The sequence below is a fragment of the Pseudonaja textilis genome, chromosome 4 (assembly GCF_049901715.1).
Source record: "Pseudonaja textilis isolate UNSWEBS1 chromosome 4, rPseTex1.2, whole genome shotgun sequence".
NCBI lineage: Eukaryota > Metazoa > Chordata > Lepidosauria > Squamata > Elapidae > Pseudonaja > Pseudonaja textilis.
This window is the reverse complement of record NC_141993.1, coordinates 21,623,645-21,640,091: the sequence shown is the minus strand read 5'-3', so window position 1 is coordinate 21,640,091 and position 16,447 is coordinate 21,623,645. Positions and strand designations below refer to the sequence as shown.

At 34.9% G+C, this 16,447-nt stretch overlaps 1 protein-coding gene across 10 annotated transcripts in view; it reads right to left on the bottom strand.

The window, feature by feature from the left end:
• The window catches only part of PCDH15 (protocadherin related 15), a 579,778-nt gene that overhangs the window by 357,462 nt on the left and 205,869 nt on the right, over nt 1-16,447 (bottom strand). For 8 of the 10 annotated variants that reach the window (XM_087932347.1, XM_087932353.1, XM_087932355.1 and 5 more), the window contains 2 exons: nt 15,695-15,709; nt 14,944-15,009 (listed from right to left, as the gene is read on the bottom strand). In XM_087932347.1, the coding sequence (XP_087788473.1) occupies nt 14,944-15,009; nt 15,695-15,709 (81 nt within the window). The remainder of the gene's footprint in view (nt 1-14,943; nt 15,010-15,694; nt 15,710-16,447) is intronic. The other 2 variants (XM_087932351.1, XM_087932352.1) reach the window with 1 other exon arrangement.

Sequence of the window (16,447 nt, the reverse complement as noted above, 5' to 3'; positions counted from 1 at the left end):
GAGTGTGTCTGTGTTAGGAGTAATTGTTGCATATTCTGAAAAATGAAATGAAGGCTTTTCCAGACAAAAGTATATTTTTCTGGAACAAGCGATTGGGGCCAGTAACAACTAAGAATAAATGGCTAGTTTGGTTGAATCATTTTTACCAAAGGATGCTAAATTCTGTTTTACTGATATAACTTTTAAATATGTAATTTTATATAAATGTTCATAATTGTGAGTTGTTTTGGAAAGCATATAACATTTCTCAAGTATTTATTTTAAATAGCTTATCAAAATACAGCCTTCCTTTCAATGTTCCTCCAAGGAACGTGATTTCTGTAGGCTATTTAGAAAAATATCACCAATCTCACATAGATCTTATTGAATTTGTTTAAACATTTCTTTGGAAAATTATGCACATATATCCCCTTTTTTCTCTCATTACCCTAAACACATTATCTGTGCTTTGTGTTTATTTATAGCAGGTATACTAATTTTTGAAAGTTAAAAACTTACAGGATAAATAACTGAGTAAAGTCAATGAGAATGAATAGGCTCTATGTCTTATCTTCCTAGAGCAAAGAAGATTATTGTTATTTTAGGACATGGTTCAATAACTCAAATCTGTTAGTGAGAAAATAATTTGAATGTGAAACTGATACCAGCAGAACTCCAAATAGAATCAGTGCGACTTCACACTTTTGGAGTGACCTTTTCCATAGGATAGAATATAAGTAATATAAGAAAAATTGGTTTTTTTAAAAAAAGAAAATAGGTGCTCATCCCTCCTTCAGTTAATCTGCCTTATGTCTAAACATAGCAAAGGTTTCATGATACTAAGAGTGCAATCAAATGGAAATTGCACATAGAAATTATAAACCAATAAAATTATAATGGATGCTGCTATCAAACTTAACATGAATCACAAGCTTCAGTAAAGCTCTAAAGCCATGAAAATTAATACAATGGTTTCATTATGAGAAACTGAACTAAAATAATATGGGACCTTAACGCATTGCCTTTTTGACTCTGTTAAGGTTTTTTATTTATACATTGAGATATTAATGAATTGAATTTCAGTTCAAAACACCGATTTGCCTTCGAATTATGCTCATTGCTAGCCACTTCTAGGAATTTAATAGCATATCGGTACTGGTTTCCAAACAATGAATGCCACTTCTAGAAATCTTCTAGCCTGCTTTAACACTCCAACAATTCTGCATGATTGCTCTGAAGTACTGGGATATATAGCAAAGAGGATTTAGCTTAGAAGCAATTAGGGCTATTCTCAAATGCAATAGTCATGTCAATACCTATCATATTCTGATTCCCCATCCTGGATACTGTCTTTCTACTGTTACTGTATTCCAAAGTATGACCAGTAGAGCCAACTAAAACAGTAACTTAGTACCATATCCCATTACAATTATGGCCCTGTAGGCTGAAGGTCACAGGTCACCATACTTATACTGTATGCATAATTATTAGACAGGCTATATTTTTGAGGATTAATTTTATTATTGAATAACTACAATGCTTTTGGTCAATCCAAAATGTTAATAAACCTCAAACCTGACTATTTAAAAAAAAAGTAAAAGTGAGTTTATGGCTTTCTTAGGACAATATCTATGTGTGTACAATTATTGGGCGACTATTAGTGTGCAGAATTATTATGCAACTAAATGAAAAATTTCCCCATCTCACTCATTTATTTTCATCTGTTAAAGTGAGAATAATAAACAAACAACTAAAAATTTACAAATAAACATTTCTGACAGTTCCAAAAATAAAAATAAAATAAATCAGTGACCAATATAGCCATCCTTCTTTTCAATAACAGTCATAAGTCTTCCATTCGTGGAGTCTGTCAGTTTTTTTATCTGTTGATGCTCAACTTTTTGTGCAGCAGCAACCACAGACTCCCAGACACTGTTCAGAGAAGTTTTCTTTCACCATAAATCTCCCATTTAAGAAGGGCCCACAAGTTCTCAATAAGAGTTTGGTCAGATGAGGAAGGGAGGCATGTCATTATTCTTTCATCTTTAAGGCCTTTGCTGGCTAAACACACAGTGGAGTATTTTGATGTATGTGATGGAGCATTGACCTGCATAAAAATCATGGTGGTCTTGAAAGATGCAGACTTTTTCCTGTGCCACTGCTTGAAGAAAGTCTCTTCTAAAAACTGGCAGTAGGTTTGGGAGTTGATTTTGAGTCCATCTTCAACCCCCAAAAGTCCAACTAGCTCATCTTTAATAATACCAGTCCATATCAGTACCTCTCTTCCAACGTGTTGGCGTCTGAGTCAAAGTGGAGCTCTGTGCCCATTACTGATCCAGTCACAGGCCCATCCATCTGGTCCATCAAACATTGCTCTCTTCTCATCAGTCTATAAAACTTCAGACATTTCTTGGCTCAGTCTTGTCATTTCAATTTATGTGTCTTGTTCAGTGGTGGTCCTTACTTACTTAGGCCATGTCTCTGAGCACTGAATACTTTGGACTTCTGGGCACTCCAGGTAGGTTGCAGTTCTGAAATATGGCAGCACTGGAGCATAATGGGTTGCTGGTAGCTTCATGTTTGATTCTTCTCAAATCTTTGGCAGTCAATGTACACCTTTTTTTTCTCGGCATATTTCTTGCAGCCTTGTTGACTATTTGCAACAAAACATTTGATGATTCTATGATTACGTCCCAAATAACTTAGCAATTTCAAGAGTGCTGCATGCCTCTGAAAGACTTTTTATAATTTTTGACTTTTCAGAGTCAGTCAAATCTCTTTTTTAGCTCATTTTGCCTGAAGAAAAAAAGCTGCTTAATAATTATGCACACTTTGATATAGGATGTTGATCTCCTTAGGCCACACCCTCTCTTATTACACCAATACACATCACCTGATATGTTTAGGCCAACTAAGCATTCAAGTTTATACAGCTTGGAGGTGGAAAATATGCATAAAAATGATGATACGGTCAAAATATTCACTTGCCTAATAATTGTGCACATGGTGGTTTTATTCAGAATGTTCAATGTATCTTAAGATACATGAACATTTCAGAAGGATATGAGAAACTTACTAGAAACATGTGGTTTTTAATAATTTATTAAATTTATATCCCACCTGACTTCTGGTGACTTTAGGCAATGTATACATTTAATATTATGGCCAGGTGTTCAGATTTTATCTTCAGACCCAGGGTGGATAGATAGATAGATAGATAGATAGATAGATAGATAGATAGATAGATAGATAGATAGATAGATAGATAGATAGATAGATAGATAAGATAGATAAGATAAGATAAGATAGATAGATGTTCATGTTGATAATATTAGTAGTATTATTGTAGGATCTAAGCTGCAATTGGCTGATAGTAATTTTGCAATTGACTGGTGGTGATTTTATCAATGGTCAATGGTATTCAAGTGGTGTTCCAGTTGTTTTGGAATTGTACCCAAGGCATCTATTACTATTGGTACTATCTTTGCTTTCTTTTGCTACTGTCATTTCTATTTGCAGGTACTTGTCTTTGATTATGATCTCCGGTTCTTTCTCTTCTATTGTGCTGTTTCTGGGTACTACCACCTCCACTACCCCACCCCCCTTTTGTCAATCTTATCAACAATTGCAAGTCCGAAGTGTTATGTGACAGGTGCCTGTCTGTTTCAATTCAAAATCCCCAGATAACATGATTCATTGTTATTGGTTTTCTGGTCTTCCTATCCAAGGCTTTTAGTTCTGCTTGAGTCCAGTCCACTATTCCAGCAATGTATCTCCTCCTCCTCCTCTTCTCCTTCTCCTTCTTCTCCTTCTTTTCAAAAAAATGAAACACCATCACAGTTCCTAATTTCACTGAATGTATGAGTCATTAGACTAGGAGTTATCCATTATTTTAAATATAGTCAAAGCAGACACAATATATTTTCTTGACATTTCTTCAGAGGTAGGCAGATAATATTAATATAATATACAGTAGATAGATAGGAAATATGTGTATGTGCCTTCACGTCAGTGTTGACTCCTTGCAATTGCCTGCACAAGTTTTCACAGCAAGATTTTGGAAATGGTTTGCCAATGCCACTTTCCTAGGGCTAAGAATCACTAGCCCAAGGTCAACCTGAAGGTTTTTTTTGCCTATAACAGGATTAGAACACATGGTTTCCTGGTTTCTAGCCCAATGTCTAAACTACTATATCAAACTGACTCTTAGGTAAGGACAGATAGTATTAATATAATTTACTGACATAATAACAGAGATGAACCAAAAGCTAATTTGTACAGTTTGTTCCATGTCTTTCTCTTTCTCTTCTCTTTCTATAGAGGTATCAGTCTTTTAACTCTTTTTTAATTGCAACTGAAAGAATTGAAATGTTTTTTCTTTCAAATATTCTTCTTCAGAGAATACTTTATATTGCATCTTTTATATAGAACATGGTAACTTAAATAGTTCTGCTTGCTCATGGTTCACTCATGTAACATTTCAATTGCAAAACCTGCCCTTAGCTCATAGTTGGCTTTGGGGTATAATAAATGTTGGTTGTCACATGGTTTGGAATCTGGGTAAGAAGAGAAAACTACCTACTGTACGTAAATTTGCCTATCTGGTAAAATCTGGCAGAGAGAACTTATTCCTGCTTCCAAACTTCTTGGGATTACCTCAGGATCATGGGACATGTATCCTTTCGAGATAAAGCAGATTAGCAACCAATCTGCACAAGGATTACAAGAATCCTTTCTTATTGTTATAGGATATAATAATATAATCTTGAAAGTATGTCCACATTTTCTCAGACTCATGATGAGTTTGAATTTCTTTTTCATTCATTCTCCTTTCTCTTGACTGAATTGTCTCTTATCTTGCTCTAACCACTCCTTGTTCAGTATTGTCAGTCCATAGCTCTAACAAGGCCTTCTCTGTTGCTGCTTCCACTCTTTGAACTAGCATGCACCTGGGATTGGAATTGCCTGGGCCATTCTATCTTTTGGAAGGCTATAAACAAGGGGTCTTCAAACTTGACAGCTTTAAGACTTTTGGTCTTTGACTCCCAAAAATTCCTCCACCAGTCATGTTAGCTCAGAAATTCTGGGAGTTGAAGACCACAAGTTTGTAGACCCTTGCTATAAACCCAGACTCTTCGACAGGATTTTGGAGGGATGGTTTACATTTTGTTTTTTTTGAAAAGAGGGTGTATGTTGTCTGCTACTTGGAGACAGCAAGGAAGATAGGCAAAAGAGGGTAAAAGCAACAGAACGAGCTGCATTTGGAAATGGCTCAAGCAGACACTCCCTTAATTCACAGAAGTACAAAGAGGAGGAGGAGATACAATAAAATTAGACTTTCAAGATTGTTGTTATTATAGCCAGCATTTCAACCTTCCTATGAATTTGATTTCTGGTCTACTTTGTATGATAAATATTGATTGCATTGTGTTATACTATGTTAATGCACTGTGCTGTATTGTATTTTTCTTTTTTACCTTTGTTATTGGGTAAATCATTCAAAAATGGTCATATATTGGAACACAATAGAAACTTCTCTTTTTCTATATATGTATGTCTTCAATAAGAGCCTTTGAAATGATGCATTAGGATAAGAGTCAGAAACTGAAAGAATGAATGATTAACCAGTAAACAGATAATGTCTGTAAGTGTTGTTAAGCATGGCATATTAATAAATCCCAATATTTGAGGGAATATATCAGAGGGGGGGAAGTCAGTAATTACAAACGGGGGAATTGTTTAGAAATTGTTAAATAAAGGATACAAATTAATGTGAACTGCTGAATTACTACCACAAACAGAGGTTTTATTTTAAGGGAAACAATATTAGGAAGAAGTCACATGTTAATTGGTAATTGGCAGTCATTTGCCTACTTTCTATTCAAGTTAAGACTAAGGGCAGCTGTGCAAGTTAGTGCTTAATGAAATCAAAGAGTTGTTCTTCTCAGTAAACAGACAGCTCACTTTTTCATATTTAAAGGAACTCAAGGAAGCCTGCCAGGACCTAGAATTTTACACTAGCTGTAACTAAATGACTAGCAGGTGGCTTTGTGCACAGAAAAGCCAGGGTAAATATTAATAATTTATGCTATTCTCTATAGCGTATTCCAGGAAAACTGGGGTTTTCCACAAACAACAGAATGTTTTATAATGCAAAAAGGAACAAAAACCACATCCCAAATTCTTGTAAGGATTTCTATCTTATAATAAATAGATTTGCAGGCACATATGTAATGCAAAATTATGTCCTTTTATTCAGCATAAGGCTGGGGAATTTATACATTATATCCATAGCTAGCTCGTGCTGTGATAAATTACTGAAAATATATTCATTTCCTTATCCTGGAAAAATAAGTATTGCTCAGCTTCAGATCAAGGTTTTCTTTAAAATATATATTTCTCAAAATATTCAATTCTTTTGTTAAACTTCTGAAAATATGCCTTGCTACTGCTATAGAACAATTTAGAAATTGGTCTCTGAACTAAAGTTAGAACCAAAAAGATTTTCTGAAGTTGTGTCCTTCCCTGCAAACTTACTTAAGTGTAAAATAAAATATGAAAATGATTCTTCATCATCATAAATGCAGGCAATGATTTTGTATTGTGTACAAGATCTGTATTGACATTTCATTGATTGCTAGTAAAGGCAACTTAAGATAAAAACTAAAGTGAATCTAGTGTGACTTCCATTCGTATGAAATGGTAGTTAAAATGAACTATTTAACTCACATATTTGTATGTCTTAAAATATAGAAATATGTGCTATGTAAATTTAGAAAAAAATATCTTCCCACTCCTCCAGTTCCAGTAGAGAGGGCATGCTACAGGTTCTGTCATTTAGGGAATTACATTGATCAGGATTATAATAATCAACTTTTTTTTGCATTGAAATGGCTGAATTAAAGAGAATAAAAGAATTGTAATAGCATGTAACTTAGTTCAGGAGAGGCATGATAAGATACTTCAGATCAGGCACAATGGGTTTGCTAAATTTGTTGCTTTCTAACATGTAACAAATAATCAGAGTTGGAAGTGACCTTGAAGGTCATCTAGTCCAACCGCCCCCACGCCCAAGCGGGAGACCCTACACCATTTATGACAAATGGCAGTCCAATCTCTTCTTGAAAGTCTCAAGTGATGAAGCTCCCACAAGCTTCCGAGGGAAAGCTGTTCCATTGGTTGATTGTTCTTACAGTCAGAAAGTTTTCCTTATTTCCAGGTTAAATCTCTCCTTGTTCAGTTTCCATCCATTATCCCTTGTCTGGTCTTAGGGTGCTTTAGAAAAGAGCTTGACCCCTTCCTCTCTGTGGCAGCCCCTCAAATATTGGAAGACTGCTATCCTGTCTCCCCTGGTCCTTCTCTTCACTAGACTAGCCAAGCCCAGTTCCTGTAACCGTTCTTTGTATGTTTTAGTCTCCAGTCCCCTAATCATCCTGGTTGCTCTTCTCTGTACATTTTCTAGAGTCTCAACATCTTTTTATAATGTAGTGAACAAAACTGGATGCAGTACTCCAGGTGTGGTCTTACTAAGGCTTTATAGGGTAGTATTAGTACCTCTCTTGATCTTGGTTGTATCCCTCTGTTAATACAACTTAGGATTGCATTATATTTTTTGGCTGCTGCTGCTGCACACTGCTGGCTCATATTTAGCTGGTTGTCCACTAAGACTCCGAGACCCCTCTCACAGTTACTGCTATTGAGCCTGGTTTCACCCAGTCTATATGTGTACTAAATATGCTTCTAAATATACTTGGTGAGCCAAAGCATTGTAGTAGTTTTGCTTTTACTTACTTTGTACAAAGCATTTCCTGCTTATGCAACCAAATAAAGTATAAAAGTGTGCTGAATAAAATATTTGGGGTTCTTCTAGGTTTATGGTAGGACTAGGACTCACTTTTGTCTAGATCTGAATTAACATGTGACTCAGAAGAATTGAACTCTGTACCAGAGGTGGTATTCAGCCAGTTCTGACCAGTTCTGGATAAATGGTAGTGCAAATTTTGAATAGTTCAGAGAACTGGCAAATACCACTTCTGACTGGCCCCGTCCCCATCTATTCTCTGCCTCCCAAGTCCAAGCTGATTGGCTGGGTCTTCTTTTGTTGCCCTGCACAGGAGAACAGAGCTGGAAAGCAGGTTAGTGGGGTGGGGAGGGAATGGAGATTTTACAGTATCCTTCTCCTGCCACACCCACCAAGCCACACCCACAGAACCAGTAGTAAAAATAATTTGAATCCCACCACTGCTCTGTACCTTTGTTCATGCCAAGCCGGACCTAGTTTTCCTGCTTGAAAGTGAGCCATAGGTAGTGGGTCTTCTCAGCTGTGGCACTGAGATAGCCCACCATCTTAGGTGAGGCTTGCACTATCAGTCCTGACTTTCTGAATGCCCCTGAAAACATAGTTGTTCGATGAGGTAAGGGAAACCCCAAGGAACTGATAAATTAGTAAGATTATTCCATTATTATTCATATCCCTTCACCATTCTTTTATTTTTAATTGAATTTTGCAAATTTTAATGTTTTTACTTTATAATAGTAACTTACTCTTTATTATTATTGGTTGTTTTTTTTTTAAAAAAAACCTCTTACACACCACCCAGAACTATTTGTTTTGTGAAATGTGTACCTAATATACAATAAATTTGAGAAGTAGATAAATAAATATAATGCCTCAATGAAACCACTAGAATAGGAACATGTTTATTTTGAAAAGAGTATTTATTTATAATGAAGAAGCACTCAAATCATTATCTTTATGAATATGGAAGTAGTTTTTAAATAAGAAACACAGTGAAAAATATTCTATTTTAATATATTTAATAATTTTGTTCTAGTACTTTAACCATTTAGTACACAAGCTTGATTGCGTATTTCCTCAGATTTTTCATTAATAAAAAAGGTAACATCATCAGCGCTCTGACCTGAAAAAGTGAGGTTTGTTTATAAATAGCATTTTGTGTGGTTTTAGGTAGGATGGGCTGATTTGCCGTATTATTCCTTCTTTGATTGACATTCTCTGGTTCTTATTGTGGTGATTATGTGCTGGTTTCTACTTATCTGGGTGTTAGTATGTGGGTGTGCAACAATGTTGTTTGTCCCCCTTAACCCTAATTTCGCTGTTCTTTTGAATGGTTTATAAATGGGGTTTATTTCTATATCGATGTTGATTGCTAATTTGTCAAACTTCCTGCATTCCTCCTCCTAAAATGTCTATAGCTCTTAGACCTAAAATGTTTACAGGTTCTTAAATTGAATATTCTCATTGGACTTGTCAGTGTCCTGTGATACTATTGCATTTTGATTATGACCTCTGCATGTCAATTAATATTCATTGATGCATTCTACAGGAGATCTTAGAATGCGGGAAACCCCATGAATCAATCAGCTCTGTTCTCCCAGCTGATCAAGATGAAAATATACTCCACCTCACGTTGCAAGGGGAAAAAATGAATTAAATCTCATTCCATAGGAAATTACTACAGGTAGTCCTTGACCTATGACCACAATCAAGCCCAAAATTTCTATTGCTAAATGAGACAGTTGTTGAGTGAGTTTTGTTCCATTTTATGATTTTTCTTGCCATGGTTGTTAGAATCACTGCATTTGTTAAGTTAGTTGTTAAGTGAATCTGGCTTCCTATGATGACCCGGGGCGTGGCACAAAGGCAATACATCAAGTTCTAAAGTCTAGCTAACTGTCCTATTCTTCAGATTCACGAATCAAATATTTTCTGATATTTTGGACAAATATGTAGTGATTTCTTGGATGATAATCTAGGGTTTTTTTTTAGATCTGTCTTTGCACGAGACTCATGTTTACAGCATTTTAGAGAGACTATCAAGACAATTCTTTTTCTTAAATTAGAGAAATGTGCATCTGATCATCCTTAGATGGGTTACTTGGATTACTGGATCTCTACAGACAACATACAAATGGATCCAACATTTTTGCCATCATGGCAAGTACCTAGAAATGTGGTGGATATTAGCATTTTTATAGAGAAAGTTCATCTCTAAATCACTCATGTCTTCATTTTCTCTGGACTCACTCTTTATTTTTATTTTTACTAAGTTGCAGAGAATCTCTGAATATTTATCTTTTCATCAAACATTTCCAGCATATATGTGTTTAAACTAATGCAGTGCTATGTGACTATAAGGTAGATGTCTCATGAGTAGATTAGTGCAGGTTAATTTTGTATTTTATTTTTGGCATTCTGTACACTAAAAATCTCATTATTTTCTTAGGGGGTGGGGATACCAAATAAACACAGTCACAAAAACCTGGGGAAGCCCTTTTATTCTTTCACTTTGCTTCCAAGGTCCAAATATCCTTGTCAGAAGACAAAAAACTCCCACACAAACAGTTACAAGAAGGAGGAAAAACACAACACAAACCAGGCAAGATAAGGGCTGGAGGATGTCCACAGATAACAGAACACACACTGGGAAGGATGCCAAACTCAGAAAGAAACCATAAACTAGAGATAATTCCATGCTTTGTTTCCAGCATTCATCCGTACGCATGTCCGTCCTCTTATTCAGTTGTCACAGCTGCAGCCCACGAAGAGGATCAAGGCCCTCTCCTCCTGAGTAGACCATGTCTCTCCCTTATTCTCTCCTCCCTGCGTGCCCTAGGACGGAGAGGGGATGGGCCTGGGTCCTCCTCTGACTGACCAGCCTCCTCTACAACCTCCAAAGCCACACTTCCACTCCCTGTTGGCTGTTCCTCCTCTTCCTCAGAGTCAGTCTCCACCAGGGGCATGACATTGGCAGAGTTCTAGAGCAATATTAAATTTGTTATCAGAACTGTAACTCCTATTGATTTAACTAATCAGTTATATTGTAATTGAAACTGAGTTATAAGTGGGCAGAAGGCATCAGGAAGAAGTGGCAAAAAACAAACAAATAAGTGATGAAGGGAGGTACTTGTATTGTGACACCATAACATTCATTTTGTTATCTTTGTGGTGGGGGAGTGGTTAGACTGCAGTAATGCAGGCTAACTCTGCTTTTTACTACTATGAGTTTGATCCCGATCAGCTCCAAGTTGTCTCAGCCTTCCAAGGTCTGTAAAATGAGGAGCCAGATTGTTGTGGGCAATATGCTGATTCTGTAAACTGCTTAGAGAGGGCTCTAAAACACTATGAAGCAGTATATAAGTCTATTGCTATTGCTAGATATAGACGCTAAGAGTGGATAAGGCAGCTGATTGGACTACTGGTTATTGATTTCCTAATTAAAATGGTGTCTTCCTTTTAACATAATTTTTCTGGAGAAGAATTCCTCTTGAGTTTCTGCCAATGTCTACTCCAAAGTTGGAAGAGCTGGAATGTTTATTATAAAAGAAAATTTCATTCTACTTTAATTTTAAAACAAGCAAGAATATATTCCACTTAAAGCCTGAATCTTTTTAAAATCAGAACATTTATAAAGAAAGTCTCATTTTATGTTTTCTTTCTGAGTTACTTTTGTTTTCAGTTATTTTCCCCCTCTGAAATATCACAGACTTTAAATATCTGCCTTTAAAAAATCCTATTATAACTTCCATAAAAAATATTTATTTGTATTCAGAAATCCTTATATTCTTATTGTTAAGTACAGAAATACCTATCATTTTAACTGATTTATGAATCATTGATTTCTGTCAGTAACTATCAGTCCAGAGTGGGTAGCATAAATGCTCTCTAATACAAAGTATGAAGTAGCATGTTCTGATTTTCTTTCATTATTGTAAAGGTGTATCTGAAAACCTACTCATTATATAGCCTAAATTTTAAAAGTGTTTTAAGACAACAGATGGATTAGTATTATAAGAATCCCATGGACTAATAGGAATAATGTTTCCTTTTCATTGAAATAAAAACAATCTTATGCTGTAATGTATGTCACCTCCATCTAACTTAAGAAGAAATCTATTTTAAATAATTAAATATGCACACATATTATATTTGATTATCATTCTATTTATTATCAGAATGTCTGTGTGGATTGAAGCACTGTTGCTGAAGTAGGACTGAAAGTAAATAATTCAGGGGGTTGTCCAACAAGAATAAATCTTTAAAAATATATTGCTTGACAAGTGTTCAGCACAGGCCTTTTTAATTTAGAACTACAAAAGAGAGAGAAAGGGTTTACCACTTGAAATACACAGAACAATTAAAATGTAGTAGACCCTGAATTTAAGCAAAATCAGTCCTGAAATCAAAAGTAGTCAGAAAAAAAACCCAAAAACAAAAATAATTATATATTTCCATTACAGTAAACTAAACTGCCCTCCATATATGCCCCTTGTTAGGATTCCATAACATCTTCTTTAGGGAGCCATTTTCCTTCTGCAAGTGCTTAAGGGAAGCTCTCACTTGTATTCAGTTGGATTCACTCTATTTTGTTTTTATTTATCGAATTGTATGCTGTCTGACTTCCCAATAACTCTGGGTGTCTCATGACAACTAAAACAAGGAGAAACAATAAAACCAATTACAAAGATAAAAGATGATGAGAACAACAGACCAGATGGGAATGAAACAAGAGGATGTTCCTCCGCTTCATCAAAGGCATAGATGTAATGTGAGGTGGAGAATAACCTTGAAGAACAAGAGGAAGAGCTGCAACTAAAGGCTAGCTAAACAGTCAGATAAAAGAAATTGGAATCCAGGGCACAAATGTAATTTGAATTTAAAAGACAAAGGTCACTATGTTGAAGACAGCAAATCCACATTCTGGATAGAGAAGACTGCTACTTGAATGAAGGGTCAAAGAGTCAATTTATGTTAAGATTGAACAGCCCTCTGTCATTCTTAGGGGAGCAATACAATATCACCTATTTCCTGTTTACAACACCATCCTTTCAGCAGTTCCAGGAAGTTCCACACTATTTGCATTAGTCAGGTAACCCTGAGGTCACAGATAAACCTCCAAGTGACCTCAATGAGCCTCAGAAAGAATGCTATAAAGACCAGGTGACTATGATATAGGAATGTGAAAGAATATGAATCCTTCTATCATCCACCAGTCAGTCAGAACTGAAGGAGCTTCCTGGGTGAGAAATAAAATGTCTTCAAGAAAAAACAAAATCCTGTTGCCTTTTGAAAAAGCACTTTTGGGAGAATCTTGGGGGGAACCTGATTCCAGAGGGCATGTTCTGCAAAAGGGAAGAAGCGTTTTGTGGTCCTGACAGGTTGCATTGTTTAATTGAAGGAACCCTGAGCACATCAACCCTGCAAGATTGAGTAGCCTGGGCAGTTACTATAAAAGAAGATGGTTCCTACAACATGCAATATTCCCTATATGTGAGCAAAGGGAATACTATATACATACCAATATTTTCATAAAGCTTTAATGCATTTTGTTTACAGGGGAAAATACTTATGATAAAACTTGTTCATCTTTTTATATCATTACTGAATATGAACAGTGAAATTTTTTTATTTATAATTCCACTACTCATTCTGCAGTAAAACCTGGTTAAAATGTGTCTCTGGGGTGAACTTTTGATACATTCCTTTGGCTTAAAAATTAAGGGTTGTTCTTTTTCTTTTTTCAAGGCAAGTCACCAGTTCAATAATTCAACTTCTTCTTAACCTACCTTTTAAGCCTAACACTGGACAAGATCACAAGAAATTTGATGCAGGACAACAAGAACATGGAGTATGTGTTTAAAAAAACAAACTAAATGGTCAGAATCTTTGATCCTAGTTTACAACAAACAGAATTATTGGAATTATATCCACATTATTGGATCTTGAAATCCTCAGAATAAAATAAGATGATTATTTTTTACATCTTTTATTTATCTCTTTATAATTTTCCAGGAAATCTCAATCCAAAGAATAACTTTTCCAAACAGTGGTGTATTGCATTACTTTCTGGATGCCTTCTCTAATGATAGCTTTCAAAGTCTACAAATTACCAAATGTCATAATAGAAGCACATTTATAACTTCATATCCATTGTAAGGAAATAATTTCAAAATATTATGGACCTTCCCTTCCTTTATTTCATTGTCTTATTTGGGAGTATTAACCATTTTGGTTATTTTCCAAAAGATGAATAAGGAAAAAATACTTCAGGAGCGTTTATAAACAATCCTCCTCCTTCTTCTCCATGCATACATACACATACACCCACACCCTGGTAGCTTCAGATAACACCTCAGTTGCTTCGTTCCTTTTGAAATTATTTTGTCTAGATTTAGTATATAAATGATCCTTGATTTACAACCACAATTAGGACTTGATACAATCATTAAGTGAGACATCATGTGACTGGGCCCTAGTTTCCAACCATTTTGAGCAAGGTCATTATTAAGTGAATCAACATGATTAAGCAAATCCAGCTTCCCCAATTGATGCTGTTTGTTGGAAACTGGCTCGTAAGGTCACAAATTATGATGTGTGATCACATGTTCCTGAAATGGCTCCTAAATGTGAGCCAATCAGCCTCATTGAGATCACATGACTGGCAAGGATAATGCAAAGATAAGTCACAAATCACTTTCTCTGAAATCATTACAACTTTGAACAATTATTAACTGAATGGTTATAAGTAACATGAGGACTACCTGTGCAGATGCTTTAATTAAAATGGTTATATCTCCTAAAATTCAGATTTTAGATGAATAGGACAATATTACGTAGAATGCCTTGGTTCAAAGCCTGAAAACCACATGAATAAGGCAACAACAATAGTTCTAAAACCAATCAATTAGTTGCTCCTGAACCTGTGATGTTAGGTCTTTCCTTCAGTTCTCAATATTGGCTAAAGACTAAAATATCAGCTTAACATTTGAAATCATATTAAGCAAATAATTTATCACTGAAAAGCATGTAAATTACTGAACTCAATAAACCAGAGGTACAATGTATTTTGAAAATAGAATATAAAACCATTTTGTTCCTGTTAATAATGTATATATTATTTATGGTGGCATAAGAAATGTCTCATAATTTAGAAACCTACTCACCATTCCGACTTTCTTCATCAATTGGAACTATTGTTGCTGGAGGTCCTGCCCTGGCCAACTTGCAGTCTATAAATATAAAAATAGAAGTTATTCTACATGCTATAAATTTTGGCATATAAAACAAAAATTGTTGGTAATCATTTTAACAAGTATGGAGAATATAGTTGTAAAACAATCAGTGTTAAGTGCTATCAACTTCCATAATGGTAAACACTGGTTTAACATTATGGAAGTTGATAGCACTTAACGCAGATTGTTTTACTGTATGGTGAACTATGTTCACCAGACTTGTTAGATTCTTAATTATGATTACATATAAGGTTTTTCTTTAGAAAACTTTACCCAGGAATGTATTTTTCTATAAATCAAATGTTTACTAAGATTTGCTTCTTAAATTTCATATGTTTGGGCCATATCCAAACACAAGGCCTTTACCATAACACATCACAATAAACATCATTGTTTTGTTTTTAATTATGTCTTGTGCTAACCAGAAACTAGTGTGGAACAGAGGGTTTTTTTAGACAGAAATGATGGGATGGTAATTTAAACCACAATAAAAACAGAAAAAAAAACACGATTACAGAAATAAATCATAATTAAAGCTTCACAGGAGAAAGACACATAATTGAAATTTAATTGCAGCACAAGTCTCTAATTAGAGTGAATAGAATTTCAACAAAGTTTTAAATAGTGCCACAGCGAAAAACAGACAAGCGATTTTCAGGAAGCTCACAGTTGGCCTTCTTACCCTCATACTGCCAGTCTGCAAGGAAGTTAAGAGTCATCAGTGGAAGCAAAGCAGAATAATGAAAGAAAATAAGTAAGATTTTGTTATGGTTTATTGACATTTAAAAAAAAAAACATATATAAAGCAGTAAAAGTAGAGAACTGAAGTATATGTGTAACAGTACAAACTGATTGTACCAATAGAGAAGAATTTATTACACTATACTATAGTAATTGAAATGTCCTCAAGTGAAAAAGGAGAAAAGTTACCCTTAATGAAATAGGTTTAAAATAAACCACTGGATGCTTTTAAAAATATCTGAAAACAGAAGAAAACAAACTGACATCTAACAACAGAACGGAAAAAAATAAGTCAACAATGCTTTGAGGAAATGAAATAGAAATTGCTCATTTAAATATCAAGAGAATTTACCAACATCTTTCAAGTTAATGAAGGATACAACACATAATTAATCAGGTTTCTCCAAAGTGGCTTAATCATAAATATTACTTCATGAACTGAGCCTAATAATTGTATTTCAGTATGTAAAATGAGGTTAATTTTCAAAGACAGAATGATTTCAAATTAAAAGTTTTGTTTGTCTTGTTTTAGAGAGTTTTCATGCTTTGTAAACAATCTGGAACTATCAAGTTAAGATAAAGGATTTCTGTTAATGAAGGTAAGCTGATGATTTTTCTGGGTTGCAACTTTTTGAGACACATTCCTTATTATCCCTGGAGACACCCAACTCTCTGAACTAATTTTAAGACATAC